Source organism: Andrographis paniculata, unplaced genomic scaffold (genome assembly GCF_009805555.1).
Source record: "Andrographis paniculata isolate CXL003 unplaced genomic scaffold, ASM980555v1 Contig49END, whole genome shotgun sequence".
Taxonomy (NCBI): domain Eukaryota; kingdom Viridiplantae; phylum Streptophyta; class Magnoliopsida; order Lamiales; family Acanthaceae; genus Andrographis; species Andrographis paniculata.
In genome coordinates this window covers 4,529,906-4,548,395 of record NW_026137583.1, presented here as the reverse complement: position 1 = coordinate 4,548,395, position 18,490 = coordinate 4,529,906, and the positions used below count along the sequence as shown (strand labels likewise).

At 28.1% G+C, this 18,490-nt stretch overlaps 4 protein-coding genes across 4 annotated transcripts; 2 read left to right on the top strand and 2 right to left on the bottom strand.

Moving 5' to 3' along the window:
* Nucleotides 1-8,781: 8,781 nt before the first annotated feature.
* Nucleotides 8,782-10,500, top strand: LOC127253010 (transcription factor PRE3-like). The gene is made up of 2 exons (XM_051277407.1): nucleotides 8,782-9,109; nucleotides 10,021-10,500. The coding sequence occupies exons 1-2, from the start codon at nucleotides 8,984-8,986 to the stop codon at nucleotides 10,171-10,173; spliced, it is 279 nt and encodes a 92-aa protein (XP_051133364.1). The 5' UTR covers nucleotides 8,782-8,983; the 3' UTR covers nucleotides 10,174-10,500.
* A 1,532-nt stretch (nucleotides 10,501-12,032) lies between these two features.
* Nucleotides 12,033-14,816, bottom strand: LOC127252969 (pectate lyase-like). Its single transcript, XM_051277353.1, has 4 exons — nucleotides 14,614-14,816; nucleotides 13,846-14,527; nucleotides 12,793-13,035; nucleotides 12,033-12,254 (listed from the first exon to the last, which is right to left on the bottom strand). The coding sequence occupies exons 1-4, from the start codon at nucleotides 14,814-14,816 to the stop codon at nucleotides 12,033-12,035; spliced, it is 1,350 nt and encodes a 449-aa protein (XP_051133310.1).
* Nucleotides 14,817-14,926: 110 nt separating this feature from the next.
* LOC127252981 (uncharacterized) lies at nucleotides 14,927-15,810 on the bottom strand. Its single transcript, XM_051277377.1, has 2 exons — nucleotides 15,648-15,810; nucleotides 14,927-15,539 (listed from the first exon to the last, which is right to left on the bottom strand). Exons 1-2 carry the CDS (start codon nucleotides 15,775-15,777, stop codon nucleotides 15,157-15,159), a joined length of 513 nt encoding a protein of 170 aa, XP_051133334.1. The 5' UTR covers nucleotides 15,778-15,810; the 3' UTR covers nucleotides 14,927-15,156.
* Nucleotides 15,811-16,123: 313 nt separating this feature from the next.
* LOC127253028 (uncharacterized) lies at nucleotides 16,124-17,996 on the top strand. Its single transcript, XM_051277438.1, has 2 exons — nucleotides 16,124-16,358; nucleotides 17,474-17,996. The coding sequence occupies exons 1-2, from the start codon at nucleotides 16,229-16,231 to the stop codon at nucleotides 17,872-17,874; spliced, it is 531 nt and encodes a 176-aa protein (XP_051133395.1). The 5' UTR covers nucleotides 16,124-16,228; the 3' UTR covers nucleotides 17,875-17,996.
* Nucleotides 17,997-18,490: the final 494 nt, after the last annotated feature.

Genomic DNA, 18,490 nt, shown 5'->3' with positions numbered 1-18,490 from the left:
CGGTAACGACGGTTTACATATACAGTTAAAATTACTCGTATTTCGATGTAAAGTTTACTACAGTTTGTCTTTTCATCTTTAATTTAATTAATTAAGTATTTCCAAATTATAATAAAAATAAAAATAAAAATAATTTTACCAATTCAAAATAAATTAATGATAATCACTGTCTGGAAAATTAAATAGGCAAACCCAAACGAAAAAAATGTCCTTTCAAAAATTAAATATTAAAATATTTGATAGCATATGATGTGTGGAAGATATATAACAAAAAATTAAATAATATAAATACATATATTTACAAAAACTGTGGACTATTAATGATTAATTAAGAAATTGAAGTACCCATTGGATTTATTCCAAAAAATAATTTAAAAAAAAAAAAAAAAGGGTCCTGGCTGTCCATTGGATCCAAGTCATGTGCCCCGGGATGCACGCTGCACCATTTTATTTATATATATATATACATTTAAAAAATAAAAATTGAATTTATAAATTAATCCATCGATTTAATTAATATTAAATTCTGGTGATTAATATTGAATAGAGTTTAATTGTCTAATCATGATTGATTGAAATCGTGCTTATTTATTTATTGGAAAAAAATTATTTATGTTCCCAATATAAAAATTTTATCAATTTTGGTTTTAATATAACCAAAACTCATCATTTTTATCCAAATATAACTAAAATTCATTTTCTCAATATAATCAAATCTTATTTATTTAATTTTTTTTTTCATCGTCAACAAATTGACGGAAAATGCTGACGTGAAAAGAAATCAAACCTTATATTTATATTCGAAGAAATTGCACAATATTGCAAGTCCACATCAGCATTTTTTGTCGGTTTGTTGACGATGGGACTAAAAAATATAAAGTTTAATTATATTTGAACAAAAAATGATGAGTTTGAGTTATATTTGGACTAAAATTGATAAAAATTTTATATTTAAACCAAAGATGATGAGTTTTGGTTATATTGACACCAAAATTGATAAAATTTTTATATTTGAACCAAAATTGATGAATTTTTGGTATTCTGGGACCAAAAATCATTTTTTCCCTTATTTATTTTACTTTTATAATTTTTATTTATTTTTTTATTTTTGGCTATTTTGATTGCTGTTGATTTACTGTTTAATTAATTAATTAATTATGTATATTAATGATTATATGTAATTGAGTGATTCGATTAGGTTGAAAAGATTAATTAATTATTTTAATTAATTAAAGAAGATTTTGGGGTTGGTTTGGTGAATCAAAAAGTGATTATTTTCTTATTAAATTTGAGGTCAGTAGAAGATTAGAAATGGATATGGTCCATGAATGTTCCTTGTCATTAGTATTATTCAAAACTGTAACTTTTGTTCTGGAATAATTTCTTTTTTATTATATTATTATATGTAAATTATTTAAGATAAAAAGTATATCATACACCTTTGTATTATATATATATATAATAAAATGCGTAGAATATTTTGTATTTTATTTATGACATAAAATGAGAGAAATATGTAAAAAATATTTCATATGTATATCTTATTATTATTTTTGTCCTTATTTATTTTGTTGACAAAATATATCTTACATATTTGCAAAAGTTGTTATTTATATCATTTGGTCATACGTGATCGCGAGTTAGTGTGGTGAGAATGTCACGCGCGGTAAAAGGACAAAAATAGCGACTTTTGCAAACATTCGTGATATACTCCCTCCGTCTCATGTCTATATATCCATTTGCATTTTGCACGGAGTTTTAGAAATATTAGTATTATATTGGGATAAAGTAGAAATAAAAGTAAAAAGACTAAATTAACCCTATTAGTATTGTATGATATAAAAGTAATGATATTTGTGTAATATATTGTAAATTAGAAGAGTATATGTAATGTTAGGTAGATAGTACAATTACTAAAAAATGAAATTGATACTTTGTTATGGGACCGACCAAAATAAAAAAAATGAATAGATTGTTAAAGGACAAAGGGGAGCATTTTATCAAAGAGATAAATACCGGATAAAAATGATAATAAGGTATACATGTGAGATATTTTCTGCAATTTTCTCAATAAAATAATGTTGTATTAGCATAGTCGGCACACAATAATTTATCTTTTTTCTTTGTTTAAAAATAAAGATGATTAAGATTTATACGCTTATTTTATTGTCATTATTCACCCTATATAATTTTTAATAAAAAAATTATTAAATTAAAATATTATTTAAATAAAAATTTAAATAAAGACACAGAAGATTCATAATGCATTTTGTGAGTATTATTTATCATGCACAAATACACGATCATTTTTCTTTTATTTTGATTATTTAAATCAATTTTTTAAAATAGGTTAATAGCTCACTTGTTATCATTTTTTTTTCATTTTATACTCCCATAAAAAGAACTCAGTATTTTTATTTTTATATATTTAACATTTAAATTAATAAAAAATATATTCAATATTTATATATTTTTTAAATACAAAAATTTATGAATTATAAAAATATTATAAAACTAAAACATAATGGTATCTTTAATATTCCCTCTGTCCACTTGTAAAGTTGATATTTGTTTTTTACGTATTGATATTTGAATATTAATTATTATATCAAAATATAATATAAATTAAAGAAAAAATATAAAAATATTTATATTGGTGTCTTGTAATACTAATAGAATGACATTTATACAAAATATTATATAAATATATTGATATTTTTAATGTTAAATACAATAATACAAAATGTAAATATAAAGTTATTAATTAGCCAGATGAAAAATAAATTACAAAAAGTAACTTATATACATGTCATATAACCAAATATAATTGGACACATGTCATAAAATGGAATATCTCCAAGAGATGAGATGTTTCGGAGATAAATTGACTTTGTTCATTATTATTTTTTGGTATAACAATTCTTTATAAAAATTATTTTTTAAAAAAAAAAAAAAATACAACATACACATTTTAAAATAATATATATAATATATATTTTTTACTTACCGACAAAAAGTCAAACATTTCAACCCAACATATTATTTTTCATATAGCCAATGCAATTTCATATGCCTAATATAAATAATATATTCATTCAAAAATACAAATGTGAACAGATCGAATATATCCACTTTCTATATTTGTTACTCCCTCCGTCCCATTGAAAAGTTACAATTTTTTATTTTCGTCTGTCCCAAAACAAAGTTACTATTTTCTAATTTAGTAATTGTACTACCTACCTAATATAATAAATATTCTTTCAACTTACAATATATTACACAAATGTCATTACTTTTATATTACACCATACTAATAGGGGTATTTTTGTCTTTTTCACTACAATCCAATATAATACTAATATTAAAAAATGTACATGCAAAAACCAAATGTCACTCTTCTAATAAGACAGAATAAGTATTTATTTTCTTATGTGGCAGAAATCTCGGTGTCGCGGTTAACTTGAGGGGTGAACATACTTCGTCTAATCTAAGTTACTTTGTTAATCTAATATACCATTCTATTATGTTAAATTAAGAGTTTACTTAAAGCGTATTTAAAAAATAACTGTTGCAGATTTTCAAATTATAAAAAATAAATTACAAAACAAATTTCAAATTTATACCAATATACATGATTAAACGAAACATATTACCATAATATTAAAAATAATATTCTTTTCCTCCCATTGAAATGTTGTTATTTTCTATTTTCGTTCGTTCCAAAATAAGGTTAATATTCTCTAATATAATAATTGTACTATCTACCTAACATAATAAATATCCTTCCAACTTACACTATATTACACGAATATCATTACTTTTATATTACACAATACTAATAGGAGCATTTTTGTCCTTTTTACTACAACTCATTATAATACTAATATTTAAAAACCATGTGCAAAAAATAAACGGCAATATTGCACTGGGACTAAGGGAGTAATAATGATAATAATAGTAATAATTTTTATTCTTTATGATATTCTGATGATGATTACTGCATAAATGTCACATGACTTCAACAGTACGTGACACTTGCATGAGTAATTATGATTGAAATTTTAAATAATTAAAATATATTACTATTAGACAATATATATAACATAAATATTAAATGAACATACATATAATAAATTTAAGCACAAGAGAAAATAAAAATAAAAAATAAATAACTAAAAATTATTATTATTTTTTTTAAAAAAAAAAAAAAAAAACTTTCTTGTCTAGTAAATTATAAGTATAAATTTTGTAGTAAATGCATGCCACTATACAAGCAACACAATAGGTGATTCAATCCATGTGCCCTGTAAAAAAAAAATAAAAAATAAAAAAATAAATAGGCAATGATTAAAAATAAAAAATTATGAACAGTGCAGATATTGGGATTTGCATAGAATTATATATGTAAATGGTAGTTTTGACCAATCAGACTTTAATAATTAAATTAAATTGGTTAGATTTTTTAACTGTATAATAATACATATATAATAATAATAATCTGTCAAATTATTGGAATCTCATGTTGTCTGACTCTGACCAATATTGGACGATGCCTTCCATGCACGTGTATGCATGCATACTTGCCCTAAACCTTGTTTTTATATATATATAAAACAAATCAATTAAAAGTAGTATTTTTGTGAATTTCTTTTTAAAAAATAATAGTATATATTAAAAAAAAATAAAAAAATGTACAAGTTGAACAGTGAAAAATAAATTAGTTTGGAATACAAAACAAACTCGTTATCCTAATTTTATAGATTTATGTGACTAATTTTGAGCTTATTAGATAATAGTGTAATAATAATTAATATTCTGCTTATTTGTTTCAAATGTAATTAAAAAAAATTACAAATTAAGTACTAAACTCTGTATCAAAATCTTATTATTATGATAAAATAATAAGGCATTACTTGGCAACACATCATAGTAATATATATGCCAACTTAGAAAAATGATCAGTCTTATACATATCTATTTTTTAAAAAAAATAAAATAATAATAAAACAATATAAAATAATAATTAATTTCTGATAAATAGCAGATCCCATGTTAATTAACAATTAATCCGTGATGGGATTTCAATTAATATATATATATATATATTAGTACAGAAATAAATTAAATTAGTGATGTTTAGCGATCATAGGATTCCTTTTAGTTTCTTCCTATTGATCAGTCATTAATTTCTTGTCTATTCTTTAAATGTTAGTGTTTAAATTTGTGAATACAATCATCAGACTAAAAATTAGAGCCGGCAAAAACTGACCCGATACGAAATAATTGGGGTTTGGGTCAAAGATTTTAACCTGATTATGTATACGGGTTGACATGAACCCGACACGATAGTAAACGGGTCGGGTTAGGGTGAGGCTCTCAACTCGAACCCGACACGACAACTCGATTATAATATATTAATATTGATTAATATGCGTAAAATAATCATAATTAAATAATTTTCTCATAAATTAATTTAAACTAAGTTAAATTTTAAATTATTCAACATAATTTACTCTCAAACCAATAAAAACTAACATAACACGACAACATAACAAAAAATTATTTAATTTGAATCAAGAAATTCGACTTAATTATGTGTACGGGTCAATACGAGTCAACACGAATCCGACACGATAATAAACGGATCAACACGAACCTGATACGATCATAAACGGGTCGGATTAGGGTTGAATAATTTAACCAATTTAAAGGATTCAACCCGACAGAAATCGACCCATCGCCAGCTCTACTGAAAATAATAATTTAAATTATATATATATAAATAAAATTAATGTGTTAAAGAAAATAATCATAGATAGGGATGTAATATAGTATAATTAAGGAATAAATGAATCTTTAGTCTCGTATATGTAACAGTTACTATCATTTTAATCCATTGAGTATGTAAAATATGTAATCCAAATAGTTGTTTGGTTGTTGTTCGGAATTAATTTGAAATACGGTATTAATTTGAATTTTTTAAAAAATAGTATTTTGATATAGTATTTTGTGATAATAAATTTATTGAAAACTATGTATAGTAAATAATGTTGATTTCAATTTAAAATCAAAAAAAAAAAAAAAAAAGTTTATACTAAATTCTCTTTATACATTATAGTTTTATATATATATATATATATATTTCTAAATTGACTTCTCTATTTTATCAAATAAAAAAAATCAATTCTCATTCTCTAATAAACTCATTTTCTCTATACTTCCATTATCTACTATATGTGGAATTTCATTCTCTATACTAAACAAACCCTAAAGTTCATCATCACTCATGACAGATAAATTTAATTAATTAAAGAGATTAATTAATTAATTAATTAACTATATATATATATATATGCATGTTACAAAATCTTTTTCTTTGCAGCTCTTATATATACGTGTCGAATGAGTCGACTCCTACGTGCTTAATTAATTTCCTTTTACATTGCATTGATATTGATATTTTGACCACAACATTATATATATATATTATAATTATGGTTGCCGGACTTCTGTTTGTAGGTAAATAAGTAAATGATATTTATCCCTTAAATTTTAAATATTTTAGTGAAACAATCATTCCTATTATCTAACCATCATCATTAGCTTAATTAATCTATATGTCTCACATTTATATGTACGATGACATGTTGTTTAATTTACTTATTAGTGTAAGGTGTCTACACAACATAAAAATAATTTTTATTTTTTTTTGGATGACGTGGGAACCCGCAGCCGCTACTCAAAAGTGTGCACTGGGTAAACCCCCGGCCGAACTTAATACCCTGCAAACCAGGCCCGACGGGAAAATATAAAATTAAATTTTGAATAAATAAAATTAGGGTTCTTTACAATCTTATTTTGAGGTTTGCCAATTTAAACTCACTTCATATATCCCCTGACAATAAATATAACTATTTCCACATATATATATATATATATATATAATATTATTGTAATAATAAATAGTGTTTTTTTTTTTTTTTTAAAGTGTGTTAAAAACTAAAATACATACCTTTTTAACTTTCTTAAAATCAGCTATACATCAATCACTCGAATAAATTATTCTTGGGTGCAAAAAAATGTTCAATAATTTTGGAGATTTTACTATTATTCATTTTTTTTTAGGCTAAATTGTACAAAATTCACCCGTGGTTTCACGAAATTGCGTCAAATCCCCCGTATTTCTAAAACTGTGTCAAACTTACTTGTGGTTTCATAAACTCTGCATCTAACCCCTCGGTGGTCTTTATTTAACGGTATTTGACCTAAATCCGCTTAAATTCCGAATAAATTTTAGAATCTCAATTTCTAAAACCCTAAAATTACAAATATATTTATTTTTATTATGTTTAGCCTAAAAAAGCAGTAAAAATAAATTTTTAAAACTTGAGACATATAACTATTTCTTAGTATATCTACTATTTTTTACACTAAATATAAGACAAATGAATATATTTGTAATTTCAAGGGTTTAGAAATTGAGATTTTTAGATGAAATCTCGTTACATAAGGACCACCGAGAGGGTTAGATGCAGAGTTTATGAAATCATGAGGGAGTTTGAGGCAGTTTTAAAAATAAAGGGGATTTGGCGCAATTTCATAAAATTACATATAATTTTTTTGCAAAAAAAATTCACATCAAATATATATTTTTATTTTTAAAATATCATACTAAATAGTATTTTTTTTAATTATTTTATAAAATTTTTGAAAACTCAAACTCTCAAAAGTCTTTTATCTAAACGGAACTGAAATTCTGGCCTGAGGCCCACATTCGCCCGACATGATGGTTGGGGTTATCAAATAATTAATTTTTGATTTCTCCTAGGGATGTTCTGATCGATATTGTGCATACAATTGATAATTATTAGTTTAAGCTGAATATGCAAACTTCGAATATATACGAGGATAGATATTTCAAACTTCGAATTTTTTTGTAATTCCAATTTGAAATATACTATTTATTGGATTTAGATTTTTATTTTTTTTTTTACTTTAATAAAAACATATTATTATTTTATCTTATAAAACATCACATCAAAATAATATTAAAAAAAATCAAATTAATATTTTATTTCAAATTAATTACAAATCACAACAAAACAAACATTTAGTAGAGTATTATTTATGTTATATTGGTTGAATAAAGATAATAACACTTGTACATTATATTTTTAATATTATATATGTATAGTTACTAAGAAACAGATATTTTATTCAGAATGGAGGAAGTATATTCAAATTATTTTTTTGTACTATTTATTTATAGTGGTTTTTTTATATTTTTTCCTCCTGTCTACAAGAGTAACATATATTTTTGTGTATAATACTAATATAATAATATTTGTATAAAAAAATTATACAAATAGAAGAATATTTTGAATGCTAAATACAATGACGTAAAATATAAATGTAACTCTTACCGGCGGATGAAGATAGTATAACATAAAAAATACATGATTTCTTGATTTTAATTTGAATTTTAATTTAAATAGTATTTTAATAAGATATTTTATCAAATAAAACAATATATTTTATCAAAATTTGTAACAACCGAATATTATAAATTATAGTTTCAAACCAAAATGAAAAAAATAAAAAATAAAAAATAAAAAAATTACCTTTTCTATACAGAAATCTCCATCAAATACTTATTTATATAATATCAAATATCGTATTTTTTATTTGACATTTTACTATTCCTAGATCTCTTTCATGAACCCCAAAACAAAACCCTATTTAAAGCCCTAGACACTCTCCATTACACACTCCCATGTTGTAATAAACCTCTATTTGCACTATTCTTTCTTTATTACCTCTACTAAATTAAAGTCGATACTCTCTCTACAATACTTTAGCCATATTTATACCTCTTTCAACTTCTCAAACCTCTAACTTCTTGTATTAACCCTATCTTCCTTCTATAGTTATAGATTTTGCATATTCTTTAATATATAGTTTATCATTTGCCAAATATATAAAAATGTCTAGCCGTAGATCGCGATCAAGGCACTCATCGGGAGCTTCTAGAATCACCGATGACCAAATCAATGAGCTCGTCTCCAACCTGCAACAGCTTCTCCCCGAGATGCACAGACGCTCCGACAAGGTATTATTTTCAACGTATTTTCGAGATTTTTTTTAGGGTTTTTAAGTTAATTTATTTGTTGTGAGGATAAAAATTTTGAAATAAATAATTAGGGTTAGGGATGTTTTCAAATGGATTGATATAGTGACTGTAAATTTGGATTGAATATATACATATATATATATATATATAAATTGAATCTTTTTTTGTCATTTTGTTGGACATGTGCCTCCCCAATTAATTTAATCAAATCTCTTAAAACTATCACAACTTACCCAAACCCCAAAATATGCTTTAAAGATGACATTGGAACTGTGTGTGCACTTATAAAATAAACCTAAAGATTCCTTCTGCTACACATACAAAACTATGTTTTGATAAACACTTAATTTTTTAAGTTTTTGAGACTATTCATTATCATAACCTTTTCAAAAAAGAAAAATGTCACATGAAAAAAATACCTACTTTTTTTAAAATTAAAAATATATTTTTCATGCAAAATATTAGATCTAACACTTGTTTACATTACATCAAGGATCTATTTTTTATTTTATCTTTTTACTATTTCTAAACCTCTCCAAAATAGTCTAGTGTGTTTTCTTTCGGCCTAGATTGGATTTAATGTGATATTTTGTGAGATGAAATATTTTTACGGAGAACATAAAGTCTAAATAGTAAAAAATTGACTAGAAATTGCAAAAAAAAAAAACTTCAAACAAATCCTAAGGTTGTGTTAATTTGTTTTAATTTTTCATCTTATCGAATAACTACTTTTATGTACAATTCTCAATAGAAAAATAAAAAAAATATATGTTATTTCTCTCACAAAATGTCGCAATAAACTATTATTACACAAACTAAAACCACTCATACGAACCCAAAAATGTCGTAAAAAATTGGTTGCTGAATTCGAATATTTTGTGTGGTGACAGAGATCAGCAGCAAGAGTGCTGCAGGAGACATGTAACTACATAAGAAGCCTTCACAGAGAAGTGGATGACCTCAGTGAGAGGCTGTCTGAATTGCTGGCCAATTCAGACACAAATCAGGCTGCTCTTATCAGAAGCCTACTAATGCAGCAGTAGTTTATCACCATCATCGTTGTCGTCGTCATTATTATCTTATATATATATATATATAATATATATATCGATCACTATATGTATGTGACCCTTCTGATCTACCAATTTTTACCCATTTTCAATTTTACATTTACCCCCCAACAACACCCTCTTTAATGTTGTTGAAGTTTAAGTTTGATGTCCACTCGGTATCCTCAGCTGACTTTCATCGATCCATTGTAGACGTACGAGGGTTTTATGTAATAAGATGAAGTTTCGAACTAATCCCCAATTTTGTAGCATTTGGTTTTCCTTTGTTGTTTGTGATAATGACTATTATTTTTTTTTATGATATGAGAACCCGCAGCCGTTACTCATCCAGTGTGAGTAAATATGATCATGACTATTGTTCAATGGCGCAATTGATCATGTATTAGAACATTGCTTTAATCACAGGCATAAAGTTAGAGTGTGTTCACTAGTGTTTTCGATTTTTCGAAAATATTATAAAAAATATATATATAATGGATGTGTTAGTATAAAAAAATATATTAGTAATATAAAAAATAATATTTTATATTGAATTATTATTATTATTTTTTAATGGATAGAACACATTATAAAGTATATAGTTTATGTAAACATATGTATATATTGTATTAGTTGGGAAGCCTGTAAAGTAATATTAATTGAGTCGAATTGAGAAGAAGACAGGGCATTCTTCTGAGAAGGGCAAGGGCTAGATTTCCATGGAAGTGCAGCGACGGCGGGAGGGAGCCGGAATGAAGAGGAGGGTGAATTAGTGGTCCAGTCAGCATCCACGTGTGCTCCGTTGCATCACATCAGCATTTTTCGTTAAATTTTCGACGATGGGACAGAAAGTGATTAAAATTTGTTCTAATATAACTAAAATTGACAATTCTTTTATATTGGGATCAAAATTGATAATTTTTAATTGAATTGGGACTAATTTTGATTTTTTCCCAAAATTATTTATATTCAAATTTTATTTAAAGAACTAAAGTCTCCAACATCCGGGACTAAAATTATATTTATCCCCAATTAAATTGGCCTATTGATAATAGTTAAAACTACAAAAAAAAAAAAAATAATAATTCAACTTAAATTTGTTTGGGGGTTTGGATTTTGAGTTGAGATTTGAATAGTAAAATATTTGAATTTAAATAGTTGTATGATGTGATATAAATAGGTGTTGATGTGATGTTTTGAAAGTAAAATTGATTTTTAATATAATAGAAAAAAAAATAGGTATTTGATTTGATGTTTTTTTAAGAGAAAATTTGGATGAATAGTGGAAGTTCGGAAAAGTCTCCCAAACAAACACACATGTTCATTTTGCAAGTTTCTTTATTTTCAAATATATATATATACTCTCTCCGTCCTATTGGAAGGGTGACATTTATTTTTTCATGTAAATTTTTTAACATTCACAAAAATATCCCTATTAGTACGGTATAATATAAAAATAATAACCTTTATCTAATATATTGTAAGTTGAAAGAATATTTATTATTTTATGTATGTAATACAATAAGGTAATATTCGAAAATGATAACCTTTCAATGGAGGGAATAAGTATTATTTTTTCTTATAAAATATTAAATAAAACTACGGTGGAATAAAAACAACATGTACCTTTCTATAAGCCATTAAAAGTAACAAGAATATATTAATCACCATCATCGATCACCATACACACAAAATCAATATTTGTACAAAACATTACAAGTCAATGCTAAACCTCGGCATAAAATCGATCACGAGCATGCATTTGAACTTTCTCTACTAAATAATTTGTACATGAACTATACACACATACATAAAAAATACATATACATACACATATACATAAACATATATTGTCAACATGGCTTGTTCTCGAAGCATGTAAGAGGCCCTGCGTATTGCGAGAGCCTACTCGCCATTTCACCTCCTCTCGGCCCGATCGTCGCGGGTTCCATCGGGAACTTGTGATTAGGATCTCCCGATGGCACGAAGAATGCCCCGTTCATCAAAAGATCGCCCTCCGATTTCCACACCCAACTTTTCCATACACTCTCCGGCGTGTACTCTCTTTTCGTAATCTAGGGATATATACAGAAAATTAGAGCTGACAAAAGTATGGATGATCTGAAAATTCTATCCGAACTTAACACAAAAAAAAAAAAAAAAAAAAAAAGAAACAGAATAATCCTGTTTTGGCCTCCAAAATAGGCCTGAAATTTTCCGAGCTATGGTAGTTCGACATGCTAATGAACTGGGCCGTGTCCGACCATGAAGGTCGGATGTACCTGACCGGCCCGGTTTATTAATATTAATATTTAAAATTTAATATATATATATATGAACTAATGAAATACAGCCAAAAATTAAGATATAGTTTGATAGTAAAGTTTCGATTGTATGAACTTAATTTTTTAGGTCCGATTTGAAATCGGGCCGTGCTGGAATTGCCACATGCATTCAAATGCATAAGGAATGGCAACAATTTATCCTGTAGTAATCTCTTCCTAAAAGGAATGTTTACTTTAATGGATTTATCAAATTATATGTTGTAAAAATAGATTGATTCTTTTATGTAGAAAATATAATTTTTAGATGAGATAATCGTTTATAGCTTACCTCTTTGGCAAATGGATTTTGGGGGGCGTAGAAGCGATTTCCTTGACTAAGAATGGTGGGTTGTTGGCTTCCCCCGATCGCGTACATCTCCCACATCGTGTAGTCGTTATTCACTATGTGCACGTAACCCCATCGCAATCGAGGCATCCTTTGTATCAACCCTTTGCCGAAGTGATTAAAGGCGAGGGTCACTTGCATTATCTTGTCGGCCGAGTAGGTGTCACTCGCCCCGAACAATAACACCTACATGTAACGGGTTTTCATTTTACAATACATCTATGAAAAAAAATTGCAAATTTAGTCCTGTAAATAGGCTAAAGGCATATTGTAAACCTCTATAAATGTCAAAAACACTTGTCCTATAACCTTCAACACAAAAAAAAAAAAAATAATGAAATACGATAACTTTTATCTGAATAGTAATTCGAACTCAATACTCCCTCCGTCATTCAATTATATATTCATTTGACCGGGTACAGATTTTTAAGAAAAATATGTAAAAATAGAAATTTGTATTTTTTTGGGTAAATAAAAAACAGAAAAAGCGGTATTTTTTTACTAAAAAATAAACGAAAATAAATTTGGATGACAATAAAAAAAAGAAAAAGTAAAAATAAATTTGAACGACGAAGAGATTATTTCATAAAAAATATATATATTCTATAAAAACTTGCCAAGATATAAAAATACATTAAAAAAAGAAAAAATTTAACATAGATGTATTAATAAAAGGGTAAATTGATTTTTTAATCTAGCAGCTGAACTCTTTTATCATTTTAGTCCCGGAATCTGTCGTAAATTAGTTCAGCAAGTAGAAATTTTTCGCACTTTTAGTCCTCCGATGCCGGATATACCTACGTGGCACCTGCGTGGCTCACCGGATGACACGTGTTCGCTAAATATCGTTCACGTGGGGAACACGTATCCTCCGGCGAGCCACACGGGTACATTTTCGGCACCAAATCACTAAAATTATGAAAATTTCTACTTATAAAACTAATTTGCGATACCTCCTATTAAAAAACTAAAATAATAAATAGCAACTGCACTTACATCGTTATGATGAGTGAAGTGACAATTCGAAATGGTGACGGCGGTGGAGCCCTCGATAACGTCGATCAGTCCGTCGGCGCAATTGGAGAGTGACACGTGGTCGATCCATACGTCGGTGGACCCGAAAACGGAGATGCCGTCGCCGTCGCTCCTCGTCCGGAGGCCGAAGTGCGACGTCGAGTCCCTAATCATCCCGCCCTGCCCGACCTTAATGTCGTGCAATCGGATATTATGTATGATCACGTTGTGGATGTGCTGCAGCGTCAGCCCGGCGCCGTTTGTTATGTGGATCTGCGCGCCGCGGCCGTCGATCGTCTTGTCGCTGGTCATGATCAGCTCCTCCGACAGCCTGATCACCATGCTCCGGGCAAAGACGATCCACAGCGGCTCCAGCTGGATCACGGCGTGCCGGAGAGTGCCGATTTTAGGGTTCACCATGTCGGCGTCGGAGGGATCGGTCACCACGTAGATTTTTCCGGCCTTCCCGCCGGTGGCGCGCCGGCCGAACCCTAGCCCGCAGTCGGCGAGCCGGCGGCGGTTCTGCGCCCAATTTGGTTGGCACCGCCAGCATTGGTCGATCGGATTTGTGGCCTCGCAGCCGCCGCCGCCGCCGGGTGGCTTGCCCTTTAAGCTGCGCCGTGTCGTGGTGGTGGTGGTGGTGGTGTTGCCGCCGCGGATCGACCTACGTCAAACTTTTCGAAAATTAAGGAAATTATTCGGATTACATACGTAAATTTGATTTGGATTGATGATTGAATTGTTTATTACATGTGGACTTTCTTGTTGAGATGTTCGACGACTGAAAGGGGATTCGGCTCGTACGCCTCGAGAGCGCGCCGTTTGGCTTCTTCGGCGCGCCGCCTCCAAACGACGTCGTAATTAGGGTTAGAGTTAGGGTTAGGGTTAGCATTGCAGGAGCATATGGTGAAGACGACAGCAACAAACCAAGCTATCCTATTTATGGCATCCATTTATTTATTTAATTGTTTTATTATTATTTTATTTTATATTTTTACTTTATACAAAAGTTTGGCATTATGATCATCTGTATCCAGATGAGGTTTCAAGCATTAAGAGATGATTAAGAATGATACAAATATTATTTATACATGATTTTGGTGGGAAACCATTTTTATCTGTCCGAAGAAAAGCTTAGCACCTCACAATATGTTTGTTCTTTATTTTATTGGTTTGTATCAAATTAGAGAATATATTGTGTGGTTAAGATGAAATTGTGGGTTATTGTTCATTGGATCGATTGAGGATATAATAATTAGAAATACATACATATATAAAAATATATTTTAAAAATTATTCATGGCTAAATTTGAGAATTAAACCCACAACTAGAGCAAGAATTGGAAGAACAATGATGAAAGTAGCAAGCTTGTTCTTGAAGAATGATTTGTTTTGAGTTTGATCATATGGGTTGGGATGAACATCTCTTTGTTTCTTTTTTTCTTCCTTTTTGCGCCCGTTTTGTTGTTGTTGTTGTTGTTGTTTCTTCGGAATAGTGATGCAATAAACTTGATCATTTTCGAACACTCCACTAGCATTTTCGAGATCACCATTTTTTGGAACATCGAATGTCTCTTCGAAGCTTATGTACTTGTGCTCACTTATTTGTCTATCTCCACGAACCACCAGATGACCATACTTGTCCATGTGTATAGTGACATTATTTGTTTTAAATCCTTTGGATTCAAGAGTAAAATTAGATTAAATATAGATTTCATTAGATAAGAATTATAAACATGTATGTATATATAGATATAGATATATGTATTGGTTATGTATGTTACCGGGAAGAGTTATACGCAAATAGTGAAAGTGCGAATCCTCCTTCCATCCATGAGGAGGGGTCATTTGCATGAACAACAAACTCGAGTTTTTCTTATCCAAACGATGTCTACCTCCATTTGTCGATGCCATTGATAACTTAATATTTTTACTAAATTATCTCAATCTCCACAAAAAAAAAAAAAAAAAAAAAGTAAGAAGAAAATTACAATAGAAACCGCTTTTTATTTAGTTCAAAAGGTGGGCAATTTCCACAATGCTTTTGTAAGAAGAAAAATCTTTTTGAAGTTAAGAACTTGTTCTTTTCTTTGTCCTAAAAGGCCATCTTCAATACAAAGTAAAACAAAACCCTAAAGGGTGAAAAAAGAATTGATCCCTAGTTGCAAAAGTGTAGATTTTCTCTCTTCCAATGAAAGACATTGCACAAATTAATTAAATAGATCAACTAACTTTTTTTGTTTAACAATGAAAATTTGAACATATATACCGAGGATACAACAAATGAATGTCATTCATTTCTTCCAAAGTTCAATTTTCTTTCTAGGTATAGCAAAAGAAGATAATTTTCCGAAGATATTCATCAATGGCGACAACAAGTAGACATAAAGGAGTGCTCGATAGGAAAAACTCGAGCATCGTGTTCATACACATTAACCCTCCTCATGGATGGAAGGATGATTCTCAATTTCACTACTTGTATTTAACTCTTCCCGGTGAGTTGATTTACATTAATACTATAATATCAAGAAAAAAAATAATGCAAAGTTAACATTTTACATACAATCAAGTATCATTTTTATCATTTATATTTTTTAATTCGTATTTTAACCACCTAATTTACAAAAATAAAAATAGTAATATTTTCTCATCTTCACCCCTCATATATATATATATATATGTTTCTTGTAAAACTTGTGCTCCAGTTAGATTGTAATTAACGGGTTTATTGTAGTCTTGAAAAAATTTGATAATAGTAAAAGTTTTGATATTTTGATGTAATACTTTCTTTGTTCTAATTTAAATTATTTTTTTTACTATTTTCGTTTATCTCATTTCAAAATATTTTGTTTTCTATTTTAGAAAAAATAATCTTACCCTAATATCAAAATACCCTTAAATTTTACTTACATTACAAACATATCATTATTAATACAATTACTTCATATGTAAAGTCGTGGGGCAAAAATATCAAAAATTCTACACGCTTCCACTGACCGACAAAATACTATTATTTCTTACTTTATTACAAAACTCCAAAAGACTCGTTTGATTTGGGACAAGGAGGGTATTATTTTTAAGATATTGTTGTTGATAAAAATAGTACTAAAAGTTTTTTTAAAACAAAAAATACTCCCTTCGTCCCATAATTAGGTATTCATTTGTTTTTTCACATAATTTTAGAAATATTAGTATTATATTAGGATATAGTATGAATAAAGTAGAAATGACTAAATAACCTTATTAGTATGGTGTGATATAAAGGTAATGACATTTGTGTAATATATTGTAAGTTGTAAGGGTATTTGTAATGTTAGGTAGATAGTACCATTACTAAAAAAAAAAGAAAATTGATACTTTATTATGGGAAAGATTAAAATAAAAAAATAGATATTTTGTTACGGGGCGGAGGGAGTAATAATAATAACTATGTAATAGAGCTTGAATTTTTTGTAATACTATACCTTAAAATGACATTTATCACATATACAAAGTTACATTCTACGGTATTTATACAATTCTTACTTCCCAAAATAATTTGTCACACATATATACATATGTACTAATATTGCTATTTTCCAAAGCTTAACGTATATACACATGATTCAAGGATTCGAAACAAATAACATAACGATACACATGGACAAGTACGGATATTTAGTGGTGCGAGGCGACAGGCAAGTAAGCGAGCACAAATACATAAGCTTCGAGGAGACATTCGATATTCCAAACGATGCAGACCTTGAGGAAGCCAGCGGACAATTTGAAGACGATCAAATTTATTGTGTCACTATTCCTAAGAAAAAACAACAATTGGAGCAACAACAACAACATCAGCGGAAACAAAGACGTGAGCATCGGGAAAAACCCACCGTGCCTATTGAGAAAATGCGATCAAAAAGTTTCTCTCCCACGAGATACGACTCTCTCATCACCCATCCATCCCATCAAAAGAAATTTTCGCTTTATCGTTACATAACTTCTTGTTGTCGTCGTTGTGGATGCATGTAATTAAAGTAATTGACGCTTTATAATCTAGCTACTTGTAAAAAATTTGTTGTAAATTCATCGTGTCATAAAATTCAAATAAATATGAATATAATGGTTTTAGCGCTTAAATGAGAATGTCTAGCCACCTTATGTACGAAAAATTGACATTTTATATTTTAACCTTTTGAATTTGAGAATAAATTTAGATTGAGTATTCAATTTTTTATTATTATTTGTTTGTAATAAATAATTCATCTATTTACAATTTTATTATTCATATTTTAATAAAAATAATCAATTATGACACTATTTTTTTTTTATTTCTTCCATTATTTATTACTCTAAAATAAATTTTATATAATACAATCACCTTGGTTTTTACCTATCTATTTTAATATTAAAATATTATTATTTTTTAATTTTCATATCGAGTCAAAATTATGGGTTTTTTGTTTTATAAGTTTGAAAAAAAATTGGTTTGAATTTAATATTAAAATAATGTATGATGAGATGTTTTTTTTTGAAAAAACACATAGTTCAAAATAATAGAAACTAGAGTTTTTATTTAAAAGAAGCACACCGTATATATTATTGAACTATACACACTGAATAAAAAAAAAAAATTAATTAATTAATT

Excerpts from the sequence above, each read along its gene's own strand:
- LOC127253028 (XM_051277438.1), top strand. The coding sequence starts at position 16,229 with ATGGCGACAACAAGTAGACATAAAGGAGTGCTCGATAGGAAAAACTCG. Across the intron at positions 16,359-17,473 it reads CTTGTATTTAACTCTTCCCG|GATTCGAAACAAATAACATA; the intron begins GTGAGTTGATTT and ends ACATGATTCAAG.
- LOC127252981 (XM_051277377.1), bottom strand. The coding sequence starts at position 15,777 with ATGGCATCGACAAATGGAGGTAGACATCGTTTGGATAAGAAAAACTCG. Across the intron at positions 15,540-15,647 it reads TTTGCGTATAACTCTTCCCG|GATTTAAAACAAATAATGTC; the intron begins GTAACATACATA and ends TTGAATCCAAAG.
- LOC127253010 (XM_051277407.1), top strand. The coding sequence starts at position 8,984 with ATGTCTAGCCGTAGATCGCGATCAAGGCACTCATCGGGAGCTTCTAGA. Across the intron at positions 9,110-10,020 it reads TGCACAGACGCTCCGACAAG|AGATCAGCAGCAAGAGTGCT; the intron begins GTATTATTTTCA and ends GTGTGGTGACAG.
- LOC127252969 (XM_051277353.1), bottom strand. The coding sequence starts at position 14,816 with ATGGATGCCATAAATAGGATAGCTTGGTTTGTTGCTGTCGTCTTCACC. Across the intron at positions 14,528-14,613 it reads CTCAACAAGAAAGTCCACAT|GTCGATCCGCGGCGGCAACA; the intron begins GTAATAAACAAT and ends AGTTTGACGTAG. Across the intron at positions 12,255-12,792 it reads AAAATCCATTTGCCAAAGAG|ATTACGAAAAGAGAGTACAC; the intron begins GTAAGCTATAAA and ends ATATATCCCTAG.